Source organism: Neomonachus schauinslandi, chromosome 12 (genome assembly GCF_002201575.2).
Source record: "Neomonachus schauinslandi chromosome 12, ASM220157v2, whole genome shotgun sequence".
Classification (NCBI taxonomy): domain Eukaryota; kingdom Metazoa; phylum Chordata; class Mammalia; order Carnivora; family Phocidae; genus Neomonachus; species Neomonachus schauinslandi.
The window spans coordinates 89,914,486-89,939,966 of NC_058414.1; the positions used below are offsets into that span (position 1 = coordinate 89,914,486).

At 37.4% G+C, this 25,481-nt stretch overlaps 1 protein-coding gene across 2 annotated transcripts in view; it reads right to left on the bottom strand.

The window, feature by feature from the left end:
- The window catches only part of DGKI (diacylglycerol kinase iota), a 431,941-nt gene that overhangs the window by 157,125 nt on the left and 249,335 nt on the right, over positions 1-25,481 (bottom strand). For both annotated transcript variants that reach the window (XM_021692768.1, XM_044919913.1), the window contains exons 13-18: positions 24,139-24,252; positions 22,599-22,736; positions 19,317-19,395; positions 10,613-10,668; positions 9,602-9,664; positions 714-787 (exon numbers count right to left, since the gene is read on the bottom strand). In XM_021692768.1, the coding sequence (XP_021548443.1) occupies positions 714-787; positions 9,602-9,664; positions 10,613-10,668; positions 19,317-19,395; positions 22,599-22,736; positions 24,139-24,252 (524 nt within the window). The remainder of the gene's footprint in view (positions 1-713; positions 788-9,601; positions 9,665-10,612; positions 10,669-19,316; positions 19,396-22,598; positions 22,737-24,138; positions 24,253-25,481) is intronic.

A 25,481-nucleotide genomic window follows, 5' to 3' on the forward strand; every position in this document is an offset into this window, starting at 1 on the left:
TAGGTTTACATACAATTCTCATTTCAATTAAATTCAGTCTAAATAGAACCTATCTGCAGATTTTGTGTCTTGAGTCGTGTGGTTTGCAAATAACAAAGGGTCATAGATTCATCCCCTCCAAAATCTTGGCTTGGGAGCCCAGACTCTAATTTTGTACCACTGAGATAATGTGCTTATTTTGAGTCTAGTTAATCTTAAATATCCCTTTCTCCTAAGGTACATAATAGCACCAAAGAGAGTTGACATCCTGGCTAGAAAATGCTACTCTAATTGATCCTATTTTTTCAAAGCAATCATCTAGCAGCAATTTTGAATGAGTTCCATGCTAAAATCAGGTTGGATGGTTTCCTAACAGCTTTTGGGAAACTGAGAACAGGGCTTTATTCAAGTCTATTATTCTTGGGAGGGAGAGGGAATCAGTAAATGAGAATTATATTAAAATGTTCCAGTAAATAGGAGCGCCTGTGTTTCTTAACAATGGATAAGTGTATACCACGCATGCCACATCGTATAAAAACCACCCACCCACCACCCAGAACACTAAACAAACTGAGGAGGAGAACAAAATGATCAGACCTGGAAACCCCTAATGAGCCAGTAAGATAACTTACTTTCACTGTTTGTACCCTGGACATTTTCTATAATGAAACCCGATAACCTCAAGTCAAACGGAGTTCACACCAAACCAAAGAAAAAGGATGAACAGAGCTTACCTGGGTATATTTAAAAATACTATACACTGGAACTTCAGTTCCTGAATCTTTGGAGTGAGATCTGTTCCATCACACTGCAACAATCAAAGTAGAAAAAGGGTTTTGAAGTAGTCACAAGTCTAATATATATATTATGTATTATGCATATATATAATATATAATATATATCCTGGTCTTCTCCTTGCCCTCAACTCGCTTAAGTGCATGCCTTATGACTGAAAATGCATTCTGATTAGAACTTTAGCAGACCCAGGGTTCAGAGCATGGTTTTGTTTTGGTATAAAATCAAAGCTGCCATTTGACCAAAACAGTTTTTCTCTGGCTTCATAAGCAAAGGAACTGCCATCATTCTTAACCTTGGAATATTAGCTATTTTAACTTGTAGTATCAACCTTAAAAGATTTATGAACATTTAAAGGAATAAAAAGTTCAGGCAGTAGGGATCTCCACCAAAGTTATCCGGGATAGTTATTTGCTTTCTGAGATCAATTTTTATTTTGAAAACACCAAACATAATATTTTGAAAACTGTTTAAGAGAACTGTATATTGCAAGCTTTTAAAAAAACTATTATAAATCAGTGGTATCTCCATTAGGGATTTGCTCTTACACATTTAATGTCTTACAGACGTTGACTGGTCCTCTGAGATAAACTGCTTTCCTGGACCTGGACGTGACCCTGGGTGTCTCAAGGGCCTCAGTCTGGCCTGGCCTCAATACCTCTGTATGGAGCTTCCCTCACCGGTTAGCACTTCCCTTGAGCATCCTCTGACTAATCAAAGAAAAGGCTTTCATTTCCCTTTCTCATTTCCCACTGGTGACAAAAGTCAAAAGAAGAAAACTCTAGTCGCGACTATAGACTTCTCAATGTCAAAGGTGTACTTTTGTATTTGCTCTCCCCAAAACCTCACCACAGAATTCCCCATTATCTTCTCTTTTGGAGAGCAAAGTAATGCATTCCCAAGCTTCCTGTGAATTTTTAAAGACTTCTTTAAAAAGAGTGTTCAGGCTAAGAACAGTGATTCTACTAGCATTAGCGTCTCATTGTTTTCCCAGCTCATCTTAATGCAGCCTAATTTTCATGGGCATGCTCCAAAAATTGTTCCCAGGAAATAATATAGCCCTAAATAAACAAATTATTTTAAAATGTTACATAGAAAGGAATCATATTCTAGATATTGATTGAAGGTGTTTTTACAATATCCTCAGACACTAAGAAAACATGCAGTCTCCCAATGTAAGCACTTGGAATGAGATGATAGATGACTATACCAAGGAAAATATCTTAAATTATCAAAATTGAGTGTTGTAACTAAAACTTTAAAAATAGGATGTGATATATTAGGAGCATATAAAGCAGTACTGTTTACCTTACAGAAAAAGAAACTGTAAAATTATTGTATTTAGAACAGAAATCTTTTTAAATTTTCTACTTTTTCTTCCTAGGAAACATGTCAGTGATTCTGGGAATTTATCAAATTATAAAAGAGTGCAATATACCATGAATCATGCTTCACAAAGTTTTCTTACTTATTACTGCCTTTAAATTTTGTATGTCTTTAGAACAGCACCCGGGTGGCTCAGATGGTTAAGCAACTGCCTCTGGCTCAGGTCATGATCTCAGGGTCCTGGGATGGAGCCCTGAGTCAGGCTCCCCGCTCAGCTGGGAGCCTGCTTCTCCCTCTGCCTCCTCCCCCCCTGCTCCTGCTCTTTCTCTCTCAAATAAATAAATAAAATCTGGGAAAGAAAGAACAGCAGCTTTTAACCTTTCTCCTATTTCAAACACATAAAGGAAAATATCTGCACATAAAATACGTTCCTATACACAAGCTCACGTACTAATAAATAAAAAGAAGAAGAAGACATGGGAAGGAGGAAAAATAAAGCTGTACAAAGGATTTTGTTATTGTCCTATGCTTTTCTGATGTAGTAGTCATACAAACTACATTTATGTGAGAGATTACTACCTCTGAAATACTGACTTCACATTGCGGCAAAGATGAGATGGTCTGTTGTTACCTATACATTGAATCGCTCTAGCTAATCTACTATCCATTCCATCTCTCACTCAAAAAACATACAGTGATGTCCTTACAGAAATATCCTGTGTCCCTGCGTGACACATCACAATGGTCTGTAGTTGTGGTTTCAAAGACATGTCTTATTATGCCTGTTTTAAATGAGGAAAGTAAACTCTTCTGAAAGGTCACAGGATACCCCCAAAGTCATATACCTCATAAAGGTAGACCTAGGAATGAATCCTAAATATTTAGATTTTGTTTCTAATGTGTTTTTTTTTTTTCTCATCTCACACACACACACACAAGATAGGATTACACAAACCAATTCACCTGGAATCTTGCCTGTATTGGCTGATACCAAGTCTTTCCTAGTTATCTGGCAGCCATTTTGGCCTCTTTGCATTTGGATTATTAGATATTTTGACTTGTAGTATCAACCTTTTTTTTTATTATGTTATGTTAATCACCATACATTACATCATTCGTTTTTGATGTAGTGTCCCATGATTCATTGTTGGCGTATAACACCCAGTGCTCCATGCAGAACGTGCCCTCTTTAATACCCATCACCAGGCTAACCCGTCCTCCCATCCCCCCCCGTCTAGAACCCTCAGTTTGTTTCTCAGAGTCCATCGTCTCTCATGGTTCGTCTCCCCCTCTGATTTCCCACCCTTCATTCTTCCCCTCCTGCTATCTTCTTCTTCTTTTTTTTTTATTATGTTATATTAATCCCCATACATTACATCATTAGCTTTTGATGTAGTGTTCCATGATTCATTGTTGGCGTGTAACACCCAGTGCTCCATTCAATACGTGCCCTCCTCAATACCCATCACAAGGCTAACCCATCTCCCCACCCCCTCCCCTCTAGAACCCTCAGTTTGTTTCTCAGAGTCCATCGTCTCTCATGGTTCGTCTCCCCCTCTGATTTCCCCCCCTTCATTCTTCCCCTCCTGCTATCTTCTTCTTTTTTTTTTATTATGTTATGTTAATCATCATACATTACATCATTAGTTTTTGATGTAGTGTTCCACGATTCATTGTTTGCATATAACACCCAGTGCTCCATGCAGAACGTGCCCTCCTCAATACCCATCACCAGGCTAACCCATCCCCCCACCCCCTCCCCTCTAGAACCCTCAGTTTGTTTCTCGGAGTCCATAGTCTCTCCTGGGTATCAACCGTCTTTTAATCCCTGCTATAAAGCTACCCATGAGTGAGATATTCATCACCAGGGGGACTGCTAGATGCAGGAGGTAAGTGGTTAGGGAGTATACAGAGGTTAATTTCACTGCAGCTGATTTGAACAGTAAATGACATTCAATATGGCGTTGACCCCTGAGCAGGTGCCACCACCATTCCTCTCAATGTGAAACATACTGGAAAAGTAGGGCAAGTTTATTTTTGGTTGGGTTGCCAGCTGAAGAAACAGGGAGGTTGCTGTTACTTTAATAGGCATAATTTTATCAATAAAAGACCTTCATAGCTCAGGGGACCACTGTCTTTCTTGCCTCCGGCTTTAAGAAAGCAGTACGTGTACTTTCAAGAGTCTGTTACTAAAAGATGCTTGTTTTCACTGCAATTGTATGAGACCTGAACTACCTGAAAGCGATGCCAAGGGTTATTGACACCAGTGGTAATGGTCTCTTCTTTCAAGAGTCAGGAGATGGATGTCTTCCTAGGAAACATGTTTTTATTGTTCATTTGTTTTCTGAATTCATTAATCAGTTCTAGATTTTTGTGTGTGTGTGGAATCTTTAGGGTTTTCTATATATTCATTATGATGTTATCTGCAAATAGTGACAGTTTTACTACTTCTTCACCAATATAAATGCCTTATTTCTTTTTTTTTGTCTGATTGCTGCAGCTAGGACTTCCTGTACTATGTTGAATAAAAGTGATGAGAGTGGATATCCTTGTTTTGCTCCTGATCTTAGAGGAAAAGTTCTGTTTTCACCATTGAGTATGATGTTAGCTGTGGGTTTTTTTGTATATGGCCTTCATTATGTTGAAGTGTGTTCCCTCCAAGCCTACTTGTTGAGACTTTTTATCATAAATGACTGTTGTATACATGTGCTTTACTAATTGGTGAGTACACATTTTTCTTACTGAAGTATAATTCACATACAGTGTTATTAGTTTCAGATGTACAACATGATGATTCAATATCTCTATTGAATCTCTATTACTCAGTGCTCATCCAGTGAAGTCATCATCCGTCTCCAAATACCATTTTATAATCTTACTGACTATATTCCCTATGCTGTACTTTTCATGTCCATGAAATTTTATTTATCTTATTTTTTATAATAATAAAGAATAAATTAATTAATCAATAATAATAAAATAAAATACAATTTTATTTTATTTTTTAACTGGAAGTTTGTACCACTTAGGCCCCTTTATTTCACCCATCTCCCCACCTACTTCCCCTCTGGCAACCACCTGTTCAATCTCTGTATTTAAGAGGCTTTTGTTTGTTGTTTTTTTTATTGTTCATTTGTTTTCTTAAATTCTACATAGGACTGAAATCGTGTGGTTTCTGACTTATTTCAGTTAGCATTGTACTTTCTAGGTCCATCCATGTTGTTGCAAATGGCAAGATTTCATTCTGTTTAATGGCTGAGTAATATTCCATTGTGTGTATATATGTATGTATGTATGTATGTATGTATACGCACACACGTACACATACATACATACATATATATATATATATATATATATACCCCATCTTCTTTATCCATTCATTTATCAATGCACACTCGGGTTGCTTTCATATCTTGGCTATTGTTAATAATGCTATAATAAACATAGTGCATATATCTTTTCAAATTAGAGTTTTTGTTTTCTTTGGGTAAATATCCAGTAGAGGAATTACTGGATCATATAGTATTTTTATTTTTAAATTTTTGAGGAAGCTCCATACTGTTTTCCACAGTGGCTGTATCAATTTGGATTTCCACTAATAGTGTACAAGGATTCCTTTTTTTTCCTCCAAATCTTCACCAATACTTGTTATTTCTTGTCTTTTTGATTCCAGTCATTTTGACAAGTGTGAGGTAATACCTCATTGTAGCTTTGATTTGCATTTCTCTGATGATTAGTGATGTTAAGCATCTTTTCACGTGGCTGTTGGCCATCTGTACATCTTCTTTGGGAAAAGTGTCTATTCAAGTCCTCTGCTCATTTTTCAATTGGATTTGTGTGTGTTGTATAAATTCCTTACATATTTTGGATATTAACCCCTTATCAGATATATCACTTGCAAGTATCTTCTCCCATTCAGTAGGTTGCCTCTTTGTTTTGTTGATGGTTTCTTTCACTGTGTAAAAGCTTTTTATTTTGGTGTAGTCCTAGTAATTTATTTTTGCTTTTGTTTCCTTTGCCTCAGGAGACATATCTAGAATGTTTCTATGGCCAATCTCAAAGAGATTACTGCCTATGTTTTCTTTTAGGAGTTTTATAGTTTCAGGTCTCATATTTAGGTCTTTAATCCACTTTGAGTTTATTTTTGTGTGTGGTGTAAGAAAGTGGTCTAGTCTCACTCTTTTGCATGTAGCTGTCCAGTTTCTCCAGCACGATTTGTTGAAGAGATGGTCCTGTCCCCATTGTATATTCTTGCCTCCTTTGTCATAAATTGACATATAAGCATGGCTTTATTTCTGGGCTCTCTATTCTGTTCCATGGATCTATGTGTCTATTTTTGTGCCAGTTTGATATTGTTTTGATTACTACAGCTTGGTAGCATATCTTAAAATACGGAATTGTGATAACCCCAGCTTTGTTCTGTTTTCAAAAAAAAAGATTTATTTGAGAGAGAGAGAGAGAGACAGAGGTGGCGAGAGAGAACATGAGCTGGGGAGGAGGGGCAAAGGGAGAGGGAGAAGCAGACTCCCCACTGAGCAGGGAGTCAGATGTGGGCTTAATTCCAGGAACCCTGGGATCATGACCTGAGCCGAAGGCAAATGCTTAACTGAATGAGCCACCCAGGTGCCCCTAGTTTTGTTCTTCTTTCTCAAGAAAGGCTATTTGGAGTTTTTTTGTGGTTCCACACAAATTTTAGTATTATTTGTTCTAATTCTGTGAAAAATGCTTGGCATTTTGATAGGGATTGCATTAAATCCAAAGATTGCTTTGAGTAGTATGGACATTTTAACAATATTGGTTCTTCCAGTCCATGAGCATGGAATATCTTTCCATTTGTGCCATCTTCAATTTCTTTCATCAGTGTTTTACAGTTTTCAGAGTACAGGTCTTTCATTTCCTTAGGTGCAGTTGTAAATGGAATTGTTTTCCTAATTTCTTTCTGCTACTTCATTATTAATGTATAGAAATGCAACGGATTTCTATGTATTAATTTTGTTTCCTGTGACTTTACTGAATTCATTAATCAGTTCTAGATTTTTGTGTGTGTGTGGAATCTTTAGGGTTTTCTATATATTCATTATGATGTTATCTGCAAATAGTGACAGTTTTACTACTTCTTCACCAATATAAATGCCTTATTTCTTTTTTTTGTCTGATTGCTGCACTAGGACTTCCTGTACTATGTTGAATAAAAGTGATGAGAGTGGACATCCTTGTTTTGTTCCTGATCTTAGAGGAAAAGTTCTGTTTTCACCATTGAGTATGATGTTAGCTGTGGGTTTTTTTGTATATGGCCTTCATTATGTTGAGGTGTGTTCCCTCTAAGCCTACTTGTTGAGACTTTTTATCATAAATGACTGTTGTACTTTATCAAATGCTTTTCCTGCATCTGTGAGATGATCATGTGATTTTTTCCCTTTCTCTTGTTAATGTGATGTATCATGTTGATTGATTTGTGAATACTGAACCACTCTAGCATCCCTGGAATAAATCCCACATGACTGTGGTGAATATTTTTTTTAATGTATTATTGAGTTCAGTTTGCTAATATTTTGTTGAAGGTTTTTGCATCTATGTTCATCAGAGATAGGAGCCTGTAGTTTTCTTTTTTTGTGGTGTCTTTGTCTGGTTTTGGTATCAGAGTAATGCTGGTCTCATAGAATGAATTTAGAAGCTTTCCTTCCTCAACTATTTTTTGGAATAGTTTGAGAATAGTATTAACTCTTCTTTAAAAGTTTGGTAGAATTCACACCCTGAAGCCATCTGGTCCTGGACTTATGTTTGGCAGGAGTTAGATTACTGATTTAATTTCATTGCCAATAATTGGTCTGTTCAAATTTTCTCTCTCTTCCTAATTCAGTTTTTGAAGCTTATATATTTCTAGGAAAGTATCCATTTCTTCTAGGTTGTCCAATTTGTTGGCATATAATTTTTCATAATATTCTCTTAAAATCCTTTGTATTTCTGTGGTGTTGGTTATTATTCCTCCGCCTTCATTTCTATTTATTGGAGTCTTCTCTCTTTTTGTCTTGATGAGTCTGGCTAAGGGTTTACCAATTTTGTTTATCTTTTCAAAGAACCAGCTCCTGGTTTTATTGATCTTTTCTATTGCTTTTTTAGTCTCTATTTCATTTATTTCTGCTCTAATCTTTACTATTTCCTTCCTTCTACTGGCTTTGGGCTTTGTTGTTCTTTTTATAGCTCCTTTAGGTGTAAGGTTAGGTTGCTTGTGATTTTTCTTGGTTTTTTTTGAGATAGGCCTGGCCTCAATTGCTATAAACTTCCCTCTTAGAACTGCTTTTGCTGCATGGTGATTACAAATTTTAATTGGTATCCCTCTCCTGCTCCTCTATACACCCATGTATATTTTTCTGTATTTCTGTCTTCTCATGTATTTCCGTTGTTCTGTCCCCTCTCATCACATATTCTATTCTTTATCTATGCTATGATAAATTCAAGCATTTCTATATCACATTCCTTCTCCATCATATATTTATTTTTTCTTTTTCTTTCTCCTTAGACTATTATGTACAATAGTCATGTTTGCTCCTTTTAACTTGGTTGCTATAAGGAAGCATTTTAGGTCTTTCTTAATAACTAATGATACGCTATTTTATTTTTTAAATATTTTATTTATTTATTTATTTATGAGAGAGAGAGAGAGAGAGCAGGCATGCACACAGAGGGGCGGAGGGGGAGGGAAAGGGGAAAGGGAGAGAATCCCAAGCAGATTCTGCCCTGGGCTCAGAGCCTGACTTGGAGCTCAATCTCATGACCCTGAGATCACGACCTGAGCAGAAACTAAAAGTCAGGTGCTTAACCAACTATGCCACCCAGGTGCCCCTAAAGATACGCTATTTTAAAGTACAGCTCCTAGAGAAAAGGTAATATTCCCTCTCTCAGTGTGTGTCTAAAAACCTGGGATAGAAACCCAGGAAGAAATAGCACCAAAAACAAACAAACCATTCAGTGGTGAAGAAACCTGGCTAGCCTACAGAATGAATCATCACAAAAAAATAAAATGAATGCATTTTTCTAAAATGGAGAGTCCTCAAGTAGCCTTGAAATAAAGATATTTGTTGGGTGAGCACCTATTTCTACATCAAGACCCAGCTCAACATCACTTCTTTGATGAAAGCTTCCCTGAACCCACCACAGTCAGTTTCCATTTCCCTCTTTGCACCACCACCATACTGTGTACATAGTCAACAATATTAACTACAGTGTTATGCAATGACTTACGTGCCTGTCTCTGCGATTCAACTGTGAGTTTCTTCAGGAGTGAAACTAGCTGTCTGTCCATCCCCAGCAACTAAGACAGTTGCCAACACAGGGCTATATTCTCAGAAATGTTGGCTGAATGAACTACATTAAATGATTTCTGGAATTAATGCAACCCACTGATTAATCTAAGTACATAAACTGGCATTTGGGGTATGTTTTTTGCAGCATATATATTTATATTCAAATGAACTGAGTCAACATGTTCAATACTTACAACAACTTTAACATGTTTGGATAGATCTCTAGAACTTCTCTGTAGGAAATCAGAAAAAGCCGCCTATACCACAAAGAAATAAAGGAGAAAAACCAAACTTAATCACATGGTTATGCCAAATCCTTGCTTCCATATTATAAATAGTTCCTAATGCTTCTAAATTATTCAAAATATAAAGAAGTTCTTTTCTTGCTAAATGCAAAGCCAAATGCAGTGGCTGTCAAGCTGAAAACTCTCTTTGTTTTCAAACTATAACCTGTAATAAAATTTAAGAACACAGTAGAAAAGTTAAAAAGTAGGTAATTCCAAGGGTCAGTTGGAAGATTTATTCTGATGACCTTTCCTGACCTCCTACTTGACCATTGGGTGCTGATATCATCTTTAACTTGCCACTAAGAATTTCTTGCTCCACCGTCTCCCCTTTCATTTCAATTCTCTCTATCCGGTGGTCTAAATTTAAACTACATTTTTTTTAAATCAGTAATTTGGAGGCCTTTCCACACACCTCCCCCCCTTTCTGGCCATTCATCCCCAGGGATGTCCCTGAGGAGAAGGAAAAAAGACCTCCTTTATTCACATATATGCTTCCACGAGAAACTGCCCAGCCTCTGCCAATTTCTCCTCCAAACACTGATGCGTATGTACTCCTGTACAAACCACATTCTTACCCAAGACTTTCCATACATCTTTCAGTCTGGCTAACTCCCCCATTCTCTAGACTGCCTTTGATGTTTCTCTTATCGCTCCTTGAATATCATCCCCTCCATACGATAGGAAGCCTTCAAGCTTTGAAGTTCAAAGATGATGAACACCAGCTCCCTTTCTACCAACTTAAATACATCTTAATTGTAAACCAAGGCATTAAATTGTAATCATACATAGAAATATTTAGAAACATCTGAGATGGATAATGATTTTTCATATAGTTAGTATCCTTATTACCAATGAGTAATTAGTATTTAATTAGTATTAAATAATACATAATAATTATAAAATAGAATATATACTTACTCCTGCATAGAACATTTTATTTCGAAAACGACTGTTGAATTTCTCTGGATTTGCTTCTGTGAAAGGAAACAGGTAGTTTTGTTATGGAGACCTCATTAAAGGTAGTGACTTCCACTAACACTCTTCTTCTTCCCCCTCCCTCCCCACCCCACAGATCCAATAGAGTCAACAGCCTTATTATCATCTTTCCCTTAGTTACAGGCCAGTTGGTATAGTTGTCCAGTGCTACAAAAGTGTAGCCCCAAAATGGCAGCATCAGCATCAACTGGAAGTTTGTTAGAAATGCAAATTATTAGCTCTATTCCAGACCTGCTGAATTATAATGTTTAGGGGGTGGTGTCTAGGAATCATGATTTAACAAGATCTCCAGGTGATTAACATTAAAAGTTGAGACACTCTGGACTCTATTCAGAATAGAGGGCTGGCAGGGATCCAAGGCAAGGGTGACAGGACAAAGGAGGGTGATGAGGGGTGATTATCTGCTTTGACCTCCATCGGGCACGTCTTCTATAAACTATGTATGCAGCTTCCAAATGTAATTAAATACTGGAAATTTGGATCAAAATTAATAGAGAATTTGCTTTCACATTTTACCAAACCTCCTAACTACTATCTGTGCTTTTGTTTGTAACAGGCCTTGAAAAATTGATTTACTGGAGATACATAAATATACATATATGCAGGTGAACTGCTAAATGGATTCAGGGCATATGACAGCAAAGGCTGTGGGTGAAAAATGGTTTAATTTTGAGTATGGTCCTGTTTGTTATATAGGTTGAAGACCACAAAAAAGGTTAAACAAGAATCTGCATCGGAGAATGTTCACACAAATATAAGGGATTATAAAATCCCTAAGTGAAAAATTACTTCCTTACATTCTTCCTAATAGAATTCCAAGACATTCCAATGAGACCCATGGTCAATGTCTTGCCTTCTGCTATTTTATCCCATATGCTCATTAATCCCTTCTTAGGGCAAGGTCTCTCTTCAAATTGTTTCTCAACAGACAGCTGGCTGACTAGCTGAAACTGTTCAAGTCCTGGCCCTGTGTTTGAATGGCAAATCTCAACAATTGTCTAGATGAGGAAAAGGAGCAAAGAGCTCCCTCACTAAGATGCCATAGAGTAAGAGCTGCACAATCTCAAGGAATAATCCTAGACCTAGGATCGTTAGATTATTTACATGATTATTAGAATATAATATTAGCACATAACATGGAAACTGAGTGAAAGCTTGCAAACTTAAAAAAAAAATAAAGTCGTATGTTGTAATTTGACTCTTGAGAGTTTTTACATATTTAAGTTTCCGTATCTCATACCTCTCCTTAAACATTCCCTCTATTCTATTGAATTAAGTACTCTGAACCCTAGAAACAAAATCAAACAAAAGTTAAAGGTTAATTTACAGGTTAGACTAAACAAAAAAAAGTGATAAAAGTGGTACTTAGTGCTCTGTCTCCCTGGTCCCCATTTGTGGACCCAGAATTCACCATTTTTACAGTATGGGCCTTTAGGATAAATTTGGCTGCTAAGTAACATTGTTTGTTTGTTTGTTTGTTTGTTTTTTAACCTTTCTTAACTCAAATTTGGCTGGGTACCATTTTCAGTTGCATTAACTCTTGCTTTATGGAACCAGAGGCAAAATTAGAATTTCTGTTGCCATGCAATTTATCATGGGTACATAATCCCTAATTTTAAAAAGAATGAAAGAAAGAAGGTCAGAGCTGGCTATCAAGCAAGTTATAATAAGAAAATGGAAAATGGCACCCACAGTTCTGGCATAGAACTTTTTCAGGGCACTAACATCTGCAGCTATCAAGTGAATCATGCATCAACTATTAACATGTACTTTTTAGAACAGTATTTTATGGTTTGGAAAAGGTTCACATTCTTAAGGGGTTTTCCTATGAGCCTAAGGTTTGTTTGGGTTTTTTTTTTTCCCTTTAAAGAAATACTTTTCTCTCAAGAGATCAAAAATGTTTTGTAGGAACCAAAAGAGTAGAATAAAGTTAATAAATAAACTGAGTTTTTGGTGATTTCACTGACACAGCTGATGAAAACAGTCACTTCAGATGTAATTTAACTAGATAAAATTCAGTTAATATGTAAAACTAAACAAGTTAAGATACTAGCATTTAGAGAGGTGTCAGAAAGATAATGAGGTAGGAAAAGAGTCACACATATTCCTTAGCCCTGAAAATAGAAAAGATGGAGGTAAATTCTGTTATCTCTGCTGACAGTATAATGGTATTATACTCCTGACTCCCTGATTGAGCCTGTCTTGATGATTAAACACTTTTTCCATTTTAATATCTACCCTACTCCAAAAAGCCTCAGAAACAAAGGTTGGCTGGAGCTGAGAGAGATGTTGGGTAGTGTTAGAGCTTCCCTACTCCCTGCAGACGCCAGTCCCTAAGAAAGCAAGGGACAGTCTGCAAATAATAGTACTTAATCATTCCTTATTGGCTTTTAACGTGTTGAGTGGCTGAATATGTCTATGTGTATGTATAAGAACTGACAGGTCTTTGAGAAGGTCCAAGGAACGTGGTCCCCAACTATATCCAGAAAAGGGGGCTCACAGAATTGGGAAAGGACAGTAAGAAAGTTTAAGCATTCTTGTTCCTTAAGGAAGTTTTATCTGTTAATTGGTATGAGGTCAACTATGAAAGGCCATTCTCAAGAAATGCCAATAATACTCAAATTATCCCAAGATCCCAGTAGTGGAAGCATCCATGACTTACTGCTACATTGCCCATCTTCCTCTTCCACAAAGACAGGGTATAACCAAGTGAGATCTAAATGCTCACTGTGTATGTCTAGGCCATTAGCCTATTTATAATCTGATTGGACACCAACATTAATTGTATTTGTTTTCTATTCCTGAAAATGTGGCAGCTTAAAACATCCATTTGATTTCTTATTCCCTAGGCCAAAATCTGGACTGGGCTCTCCTGAGTCCTCTACTTAGGGTCTTCCAAGGCCAAAATCAAGGTGTCAGCCTGCAGGTCTTCTCTGGGGGCTCTAAAAAGGATTCACTTTCACAGGTGCCTGGGTGGCTCAGTTGGTTAAGCTTCCAACTCTTGATTTCCTCTCAGGGCGTGATTTCAGGGTCGTGAGATCAAGCCCTGTATCGGGCTCCACACTCAGTGGGGTCTGCTTGAGATTCTCTCTCTCCCCCTCTTCCTCTGCGCCCTCCACTCACACATGCTCTCTAAATAAATAAATAAATAAATAAATAAATAAATAAAATCTTTAAAAAAAAGGATTCACTTCAAAGTTTATTCAGATAGTTGCCAAAACCTATTTCCTTGCAATTGGAGAAGTGAAGTTCTTTTTCCTTGCTGGCTGTTGGCGAGGGTTCATTCTCAACTTCTAGAGCCCTCCTGGAGTCCTTGGCTTGGGATCCCCTCCACTGTCAAAGCCAGCAGGGGCACATCAAGTGCTTTTCACACTTCAAATCTATCCGACTCCCCTTCTGCCACATCTCTTTGACTTCCTATTTAACTTTTCACTTACACTTTGAAGGGCTCATGGTATCACATTGGGCCCACTCAGATAACCCAGAATTATCTTCCTGTATAAGGTCAGCTAATTATTGACCTCAATAACACTAAAAAAGTCTTTTTGCCATGTAAAATAACCTAACCAACAAGAATGATACCAATAGCAAAGGTCATAAAAGCCAAAATTCTACCTACCACTTCCCACCATCTGACCCCTATGATTCACATCTTTCCCATATGAAAAACATTCATTCCTTCCAAGGTCCCCAAAAGTCTCATCCCCATTAGGGCATCAACTCAAAACCCAAAAATCTCACCTAAATCTTATTAACTCAAACTTCCCAAATCTCATCATCTAAATCACCTAAGTGATTTGGCTCTAGATATAATCCAGTTATGGTGATAATAAGGTTCTGGATAACTTCCACTCCATTGATTTAATATATTAATCCTATTTTTATGTACAACACAATAACATCTGTGCCATCAGAATAGGATCCTAAACTCTACTTTTGTCTGTAATTGGTCTGGCATATTAGAGGAGATATTCATAAATACAAGTTCAAGTCTATGTTTATAAAAATCAATAAGCAATTTGAACTGCACAAAACTCACACTACATTCCTCTGCATTAGGTATGTACCTAATCTTAAGACTTCAGTTATATATACATAAACAATCCCAAAATCTATGCCTACACTAACAATGCCACCTTCAATTCAAATTGTATATATCCAAAAAAAATCTTGTCTTCCAACATCATCTCCCATTAAGGACAAATAGTTTTACCAACATTATCCATTTTTCTAACACCGAAACTCTTTCATTATGTATTAATTGGTCATCCCATCTTTATCACAAGCTCATTTGTCCCTCTATACTTTGCTGTCTGAAATGCCCTCACCCACTTTACTTCTTTTCTACATTTTTCACACTCCTCCTTTATCTCTCAGCTCCCTCTTACCCTTTCTGGAAAATTTCCCCTGATAGATTTTCCCTGCCAAATTCCTGTATTATTTACTGCCTATACAACTAATCTTATCCCTACTATATATTCCTTTCTACTGTTACCTTTTACATTATATATGGGGCCTATCCTCTGATTACAGTCTCCATTACTGTAACTAACACTTATTGAGATAGCCATGGACTCGGCAAAGGGAATATAAGAAGATATGGTCTTTTGCCTGCATGAGTTTAGAGTGGAGGAGATAAATTTGAAAATGAAAGTATAACATCCTTCTGTATATGCCTATATCAGATGAAGTGAGAGTCACACATAAAGGGAATGATCAAAAGTGTTCCAGAGGCAAGATTCAACACTTGAATCTTGAATGAAGGGTAGGTGCCATGCAGAGGTTCAAAATGGAAAAAAAGGTTATAGACAGAGAACCTTGGACAGTGAGAGTTTCTCAAATGTTTGAGTCTCAGTACCTAGATCTAAGACTGAGAGTGTGTGCTTTGCAGTGATGGTGATGATGAAATTTAGCAAGCCATTGAAACGTCTTTTTAAAGAATCTGTTCATTCTCCATATGAATCATGAAACATTCATAATCCTTGAAAACATGCTGATCTGCATGTCTCTGTATATTCAGTGAAAATAGTAAATTTTAAATCAAATTTAAATACTGCCTCCTCTAGAATCATAATTGTATTTCCCTGACCTTGTAGCATAAGGTTCAACTCCTCTGAGTAAGTAATTTCAGTGAGGCAGTAAAATTTAAGCATCCAACCTCAGGCTAAATGTTTGAGGTGCTTAATATCCTTCATGTCCAAAAAAATTAGAATCTAATTCATATAGCTGGCAAAGTGAGACCTAACTTTGCCACCTGATAACCATAATCATTGTTAACATGGCTATACATTAATAGATGGGAATATTTTCAATCTACTTGCTCAAGCGCTGTCATAATGCAATAATTATTAAAGTTCTGGGCAAGACTCCAGCTAAAAATTAAATCGCCAATTCTGTTACATCTCCAAATCCTGTTCCAAAAGACTGCACTTTCTGATATGCAAGGAACAGTTCAACCACGCATGGTTTAGCCACTTTAATAAGAAGAAAGCATCTCTATTTTCTAATCAAATGAACTAAACCTACTTTCTGATCAAATATAGAAACCCAAATTATTCAAATGTTTGCATTCTTTTTATACAAAGTCAATCAAAATGTTAAGACTATCTTTACTCTTCGCTTGATTTTCTACTGGTAATTCTAAAAGCATTTAAACAGTAATACCACCAATAAACTATCTCAAATGTTTTTAATTGTCCCCTCTATTTGATGGGCTATTTCACATCTATGCCAAAAATTGCTTCTGCAATTACATTTTTAAAGATTCTGCCTTAGTGAGATTTGTATTTATTACCCACTTCATATAGATAGATTAGAATAATTCCCAAGTATGTACACACACACACACACACACACACACACATCTTTTATTAATACCTAATAGGTTATTCTATACAAGCTCATTTTTTTATAATGGCTCTCATGAGGCTTTTTTTAAAATGGCTCTCATGAGGTCACCCTCCAAGTATTTCATGGCAAATGATACAAGTTTTGTCATGATGTCTCAAACTGTGAGTGTCTGCATTTGAGAACAGTTTGAAGTGTTCTTGGCTTGAGAATAGCCACTTAATACCAAAAGAAATAAGTCTGCCCCTGTTGAAAATGTAGCCATACTATCTTGCTTTTCCTTTTGCAGGTGAGCTTGAGATTTCTTGATTATCCATGTAAAAATATGGGGAAAATCCAAATAAACAGAAAATAGCAAAAGCAAAAAAAGAAAATTAGCTTGTGTGATTATACTTTTCATCATAAATTAATGCAAAGTAAATAGATTAACAGGTATTAAGAAGTCCACACCTCTGATATAGGCATATCAACCAAATCTGTTTCCAACATTTTGTAGATATTTATCTCTATACCATCTTCATGAATATTGCAGCTATTAGTCTCAGTCAACATCAGTTTTCTCTTATCAGCTCTTCAGTGGCTGGTTTTCCTCAAGGGCTCTAGCTTACCTGCAGGTCAAATGTTTGCAATTCCATTTCATGCTGCTTGAAAGCACTTACACTAAGCCTCAAAAATAATCTATACAAGACTAATGCTTTGCATCTTTTAACCAATTATTTTATAATCACACATATATTACACTATGTGTGTGTATATGTGTGTGTGTGTGTGTATATATATATATATATATACCACAGTTTGCATATTCCTTTTCAAATGAAATAGTCGCACAACTTTTAAAAAAAAAATCACTTTCCTTCAAGAATTCTCTTCTAAGCCTTGTCTTTCCTCCTTGATGTCTCTCTCTGTTCCCTTCACTCTGAGACACGAAAGTTTCATCACAGTACAAGGAAATGTATCATTAGGAGATTGTCAGATTAATTAGACAAAATATTAGGCTCCCTTAAATGAGCTCACTGTCTGCCACTTACTCATTTAGGCCCTTTTCATGCCAGGATGTCTATTTTGGAAGATGCATGCATTGGTGATAATTATATTATAAGCATTGTTAAGAAACTGAAGGATTTTATTAGGAAGCCCAGAGCCAGAGTCTCCTGAAGAATATGAGGGAAAAAAATGGGTTAAGAAATGAGGAAAGTAATCTCCATTTACTTCCCCAAATCAAGTCTTCTAAAATATAGGGAGACCAACAGACTATAAATGTGGGCTCTAAAGTAGGACTCCCTGAATATCTACCTCCAAGAGCTGTCCATGGCAGGGAAATGGGAGGGTGGTGGTGTTTCTGATCTGGGTATTTGATATTTGTGGTTCTGTTATCAACCAACCTTTCAGAGGGAAAAGTCAAACTATGGCTTTCTCTTCGATCAGCATCGCTTTTATTTTATTTTATTTTAATTATTTAATTTAAATTCAATTAGCCAACATACCATTTACATCGACATGGAAGGAGGATGGAGGGTGTTATGCTGAGTACTGCTTTTATTTGACACAGCATTTGACCCTCAAAGCCTTATGAAAGCAGGAAGGCAAAGCCTACCAAAATTGCTGATCCCAGTAAGAGAATTACAGGTTTGGACTTCACTTATATTTTGTATTCTAACACCCTTAATCCTACTACTCCACTCTTGACCTTTAGTGCATAGAAGTGTTATCAGAATTTCCTCTGTGTTATTACTAGAATCTGGACATTTGAATTCTAACTTTTAGGTCTCTGTACTTCAAATTCCAGGAGTTAAAACCACTGATGCTCTTGAAGAATCTGGAGGAAAAGAAGTAAAATAATCCTCTCATGTATGGACTTTTATCTCACAACACACTCACTAACCTACTGCCTGGCATGATTTTGGTTATATATTAACATTCACAAGAGACTAGGTACAGAAGTAGATACAGGCAAAGACACAGATGTATATAGTTACATTTAAAAGAGATTTTGAGAGATGAAGACACAGCAGGTGAGTGAGCTTGAGCACAGAAGATTGGGGATTCAAAACATAAGCCCAGATCCTAAACTTTCTCAGCTCTGAATGTCGTAAGAAATGTGATGAAGTATATAACTGCGTGCCATTATTTCATCTTATTTCTCTTTCAAAAATGGTTTTGTTCCCCAATCTTGCCACCATCTCTTTTGGCCCTTGACATGAACACTGGCTCTCATTCACCCCTCTAGCTTGTCCGATGGGCATTCCCAGCACCTCCACCCCCAATCCAATCACCACCCTTTCTTTCCACCTAAACCACGGATCAGCTCCCCTACTGTTCTAAGATGACTGCTGTCTCTTTTCTGCACCCAGGGAGGACTTGTATGTTTTTGCTGCCAGATTTCAATGGCCCTGGTTTATAAAGTGTTGGACTTCAACAATCGGTGGTTCAAGAAGCTGTGAATATCTTAATGACTCAAATGAAAGAAACTTTATCACTTCCTAGTAGTTCACTAACCTCAAAGTTTCTAGTCAAACTTAAAAATTAGCAGTCTGAGACCTGGAACATCCATCTGATGTCATCCTTTACATCTCTGAGACCCTAAACAACTAGGTCTCAGGGTCCTATCTGTAACAAGTTCCTATCTTGTCTAGCTCCCAGGGTCATCACGAAAGTTAAAATGAACAACACTGATGCACATTGTCAATACTTAAGTGATATGCAAACAGAAGGGAACATGCAAAACACCTGCTGGAAACTTCCTCCCTGGGAGATGGGAATGGGACGTTGTCCTCACCTCTGGATTCATGGAACTCCAGTGTGACGTGGGCATCAAATCCAAGGCTGAAGTAATTATTGAAAACATTCAGAGGAAGCTGCAATGAGGAACAAAGTAGAGGTGAAGTGGTGCGTAACCAGGCAGAAAGAGTAAAATGAAGCCTAACACCAGAAACCTTCTCTCGGGCAGTCCCTGGGAAAGAGATAAGTCACAACCCAACGCAGAAGGTGTTTGCAGAGAAGGAACAGGGGATTTTTGAATTCATTAGTTAAAGCTCAAATCAAATAACACTCCCAAGAATTTTAAGTAGTATAGGAAACAAGTGATGCAAATACAAATTATTAAAAGGGAAGTATTCTTGTGGATATTAAAAAGAGAGCCCAATTAAGCTGAGGGAAGCACATGCCCAAAAGTTACAAAGAATGACTCACTAAGCAAACTTAGAAAGTCAATTCGAATGGAAAGATCATGTGTAAGCTAATCAGTGAATATACCTTTTGAGAATTTGTGTCCAGCATATTAATATTGCAATTTCAAATGAGTAATATTTAATATGTTTACCCTTCCATTTTTTAAAATATATTTTTGACATAAGTCATAAGCAATAGGGCAGAGGGAAATATTCAGCTACCCCTGATCTACAGGGAAAAAAAAATATATTTGTGTATACATATTTGTCAGTATTACTCAATATTTGAGTATTACTCAAATACTCATATTTGAGTATTACTCAAATTTTGATTTAGTCTATGAGACCTTGTATCTTTAATATGTATCTTTAATAATCTGTGTATCTTTAATTAAAGATACACAGATGTGGGTACACACACAAGCCTTCCTAGAGTCCTCTGGGTCCCTGGCTGTTACCACCGCAAGCTTAGTAAAGGAGAGGACTATGCAACCTAAAATCCTTCATCAGAACTGCAAAATTCATGTGCTTTTAAGGCTTCAATGTTAGAACAATGAGAAAAGCACATGGAAAATGCTAGAAAGGAAATTGTGGCTCTTCCATTTTCCCTTCTGCAACTCAGAGTGGAAGGTAAATGTTAAACTAAATAGAGAAGCAATTTCATCTCAGCTTGGATAATGTTTCCAGATAATTACCAGGCTTAGCCTCCAGATAGAAATCTACTTCTCTTCTGTTAGAAGTGTTTAACCCTCAAGATCTCAAAAGTAGGTTTATTACAGGGTTTCATATGCACCTTGACTAGTAAGATTTTGTTTGACTAGAGTGAGGACCTCATCCCATTAAGAGATAAATGAAATGAGAGGGAGAGTAACAGAGAGATGTTAATACAGAAGAAAACGGATGGCCTTGGTTTCCATTGGAAATAAAGAATGAACCCTCCATGGAGGCCCTGAGTCAGAGCTTATCATAAATTCGGAGGTCAAATCAGCCCCCTTTAGAAATGTTTACAACTGACGAGAACAGGCGAGAAACTAAACACAGAACAATGCCAAAATCATGTCTCATTCTCCTGGCTTCATATTTGAGATTGTCCAGTTCTTGCACTTTAACAAAATACCAAGCCTTAGTAATGACAGCAAGGGTTGGTGATCTTGCCAAAAGCACAGATATGTTCATCCCTACCATTTATGTTTTCTTGGCTACAAATCTAACCCGTGTCTTAGCATTCACTGATAGCTTTAGGAGAACATCTGGTCACCATCCCCTAAATAATATAACAATTTAGTCTGTTACTAAGTTCTTATTCATATTTTCCAGGAAAAATTGCCCAATTTCCTACACATCTCCTCAAAAATCTAATTTTTCAAAGCCCTTTAATTATCTGGATTAATGTTCCCTGGCTGTACCAACGGGTCTTTCCATTTCTTAAGCTGTTGGGAAGAGATTTAAATAGCGATTTCTACTGAGGGCCTAAGCATTCTAAGTTTGGTGGGGAAAGGACCTTAAAATTTCCATACGGTATAATTCTTTTCACTTTGACTATATCCTACCCAGTTTCTGTAGGTCGAACACATCAGAAAGAAGTATATCCCACAGTGATACCTGTGGTTTCAAACAACACTATGACATTATAAACGCAAATCTACTGAGCAGTCATGATAGCTAACAGAAACCTTGTGATTTCTGGATTATTGTTTAGGGGAAAAAATGTGAAGACAAGATAAAACATGTTTTAACCTATTTTAGCCAAATAATAAACTTGAGTGTTTATCATAATTGGTCAGGATCATGGTGCTAATGAATAACTGGTTTTGGTTTGGTTTAATAGGATATCTGGTTCTATTTATTTTAAAGTGAAAATGTCCATGACAATGTTGGCTCAATCAGTGGCATAATCCAATAAAGCAGGGATGCTATTTATTATTTTTTTAAAGATTTTATTTATTTATTTGACACAGAGAGAGAGAGCGAGAGAGGGAACACAAGCAGGGGCAGAGGGAGAGGGAGAAGCAGGCTTCCTGCGGAGCAGGGAGCCCGATGTGGGGCTCGATCCCAGGACTCTGGGATCATGACCCGAGCTGAAAGCAGACGCTCAACGACTGAGCCACCCAGGCACCCGGGGATGCCATTTAAAGTACGGATCCAGGGCCTTAACCCTGCATTTACGTGATCAGAATCAATGGGGACTGGGCCCCATAATCTGCACGTGAATGTTCTTATGCATGCAAAACTTTGAAAACACTATCACAGCAGAAAAGTGGAAAGTAATATGCAGGAAATGGCTACTTGGCAACCTGTCAGATTTATCTGAAATTGAGACCAGAACTTAGAACCAAATATTCTGCTGAGGCTCTGCACTAATGTATGCATGTCTCTTGATTTGTCTTGGGTGGAAATGAAAGCTCAATCACTGAAGGAAAAATACTAAGTCAAAATATTTATTTAGACATCTTCAAGTCCCAACCCAGTGATGAAACTGACTTAGTTAACACTTCCTACACATAAGAGATATTTAGTAGGAGACTACAAATCTCAGGAGGTTATCTTTCCATCCAAAGACCATATGCCTAATGCTTCAGAACATCTGTAGTTTTCACCTTCTCATGGGTTATGAGCTTGCAATGCTTGAAAGATTAGAAAATGAATACATTCTTTCTGGTGTGGAAGTTGAGGATGGAGAACAGCTCCCTGAGCTCTGGAAGCAGGTAGAAAGTCTGTGGGGCAGAATCATGGAGTAGTGTTACGCTCGTAGGCCTAGTAGCCATGAACTCAAACATCATCCTGTGATCTCATAGGAAGCAATCAGCATGATTCTCCAGCCAGGATTGTATTTCCTGTGGCTCAGGTATATGCTCCAGGCTTCCCTTCTGCGGAAGAAAGAACTCTCTAACCTTACAGACGCCATCTTCAAGTTCTTCTGGAGGCAAGTCTGGGTTTCTTTCCACATGGAGGTTCCAGCGATCTAGCTGTACAATTGTCCCATCTTCCACTTGGCAAAGGATCTTAGAGACAGGTTCATCAGTGTAGCCCTAAGGAATCAAAGAATATATGCATTGCTGCCTGGAGCAGTGAACAGATTAACCAAAGGCATTTCATGCAAGCAAGAGCCCTTTTGCTATAGCTCTCTATTCATTTTGCAATTAGCAAGGCTGGGCAAGTAGTTTCCTTGCAGTACTTGGAATCTAAGACAACAGTCCCAGGTATTGTGCATAGAAATACTGCTCTAACTGGTTTGAGGTGAGGAGTCATTTTCGCCAGCACCAAGAACCAACAGTCACTGGTAGGCATTTGAGGGCCATGCTGGAGGGTTGCTTCTGTCAAAATGAAAACAGGACTCCCCAGGCCTCCTACTAGAGGAATCTGAGACATACACAGAACAAGTGTATATGGAAGAGGAGGAAGAGAATCACGGTGGCAGAGGATAGACAACTTTTTCTATTAACCTTCCACCTCATTCACCTCTCCTAACCTTGTAGAGGGACACTACTAAGGCAAGTCTGTCTGAGGCGCTGCCCTACTAGACAACCACTTACTCCTCGAGCATGTGTTATTGGCAGCATGATTATTAAGGATAGTCAAGTCACTGATGTGGATGAGAGGAGTCAACAGTGATAAACATATTTACATGAAGCAACTAATGTATTATCATTTCCACTATGCCCACTTGAAAAAATAAAAAAGACCTGTAGGAGGTTAATTCACCCAATACCGAATGAATATCTGCTAATATCTGAAGATAATTATCACCCAAGCGAGGTTAATTCACACAAAGGTCAAATTAATATCTGCTAATAGCTGAAGATAATTTTCATGAAGCCCAGCCCAATCTCTCCTATGAATAGATAAAAAGCTGGTGGGGCTGCATATGTTAGCAAATTGTGCCTTCTTACTATCTTAACACTGTAAAAAAAAATTAATAAAACGGCTGGTTAATGACAGGTAAACTTCTTCCACTAAGCCTGCCTAAAGTTGGCTCTCTGGTGGAAAGGACAGCTGGCTACCTGAATAACACAGCCATGATGACACCAACCAGAAAAACAAAATGCTCCAGAAAAGCCATAACTCTCCCGAAGTAAGGATTATAATCTGAACCAGATTTGCTATTCTGGCCAGGGGCTAAGGGTCAAAATCAGTTCAGGTCTTTACATGAAGACCTGAGACCAACCCACACAACTGCCTCTCAATGGATACCTCAAGAAGCCCCAGGCCTATATACTAACCCCCATTTTTATACCACACTTTCTTCTCTAGATGATTCTAAGTTTAAACTGAAAAAGGTCCCAGATGAAATCGTGATGCATGGGCACCCTGATCCTCAATTCTAACTTATTCTTTGGACAACAGTAGCATATTGCCCTTCCATTAGAACATCTGTGGGTTCGAGGCTCCTTCTGCCTGACGGCCCGGGCAGCCCGTGAAAGCAGTTCTTACCCCTCCCCAGTTGAGAGTTCGAGCCAGGTCGTTCCCAGTCCCCAGAGGAAGGACCCCGACAGGAGGCTGAGGGCTCAGCTGCAGTTCATCCAGAATAGAAAGGATCCAGCCCACCTACAGACATTTCGGGGGCCAGAAGAGATATAAGAAAGATAGGTAAGTGACAAAGACAACCTGAGAGAAGAAAGCTTTAAAAAGCAAATGAAATGGTTTGATTTTTCTTTAAAACATATATGTTTTAATCTAGCGGCCAGGGAACAGACCACTTATCTGAAGTGGTTTCAAAATGGCAAGTCTCTTCCAGGGAGAAGGACTGTTTTGTATATGCTGTCATGTAAGCAAAACTAGACCCACTCATCTGTATGTTTAACTTGAGATCTACCTTAAAATTTAGAACAGTTTAAAATTTTTAGGGAGGTTTATAACATAGGCACTAGAGACAATATAAGACTGAGAATCAGACTGAATTTCAATTCTGGCTCATATTGGCTACATAATCTTATTTAACCTCACTGAGATTTATTTACCTGATTTTCAAAATGGAGATAATGCCTACCTCACAAGATTGTTTACAGATTAAATTAAAATGTATATAAAGCCCTTGACATAGTCCCTGTAAGCACTCATTAAGTGGTTCCCCTCCAAAGCATCATCGTAGAAATTAGTAGCATTTTCCTAAATATCCCTATATTCTTCTTAATGAAACATTAAGAAAACATAATTATGGATGGTCCTAGTACTTATTATAAGTTTAGGCAGAAAATAGATACTTATATACTAGAATCATATTCCCACTTAATCTTTTTCTAAGATAAATAATACTTTAGGTTTGGTCTTGTAACTATTTAGAATAATTACACCAAACTTGGAAATAGCAAAAAGAAACTTGCATATCCTCACAATGTCAGACTAAAGTAGTGTTTCACAGGCCTAAGAACTTTATGACTGCAGGTTAACAAGAAGATTTCTGTCCTGTGGAGATACAAATGTCGACAATAGAAGATTACGTTAAAGGTTTGGTTTTATTCCCCCATAAGGCAATAAGCCAATTATGTCTCAAATATAGAAAAATTATTTTGGTATAAACTACATAATCCTTTTCCTCTATTTCTTCAATAAATCGACTTTATCATCTTGCTGGCTCCTTCATTAAAGAGCTAAATAAATTTGACATGCATTTATTCTATATTTGTATGAGTCCTATTTAAAATCTTTTTTAAACTGTACTTTAACAGTACATTTATTGAACACTACTACATATAAAACAGAGAACTAAGCAACTGAAATAAGATGAATGAGCTGGGCTAAGATAAGTAAGGTAGATGGCTGCTCTCAAGGAGCTT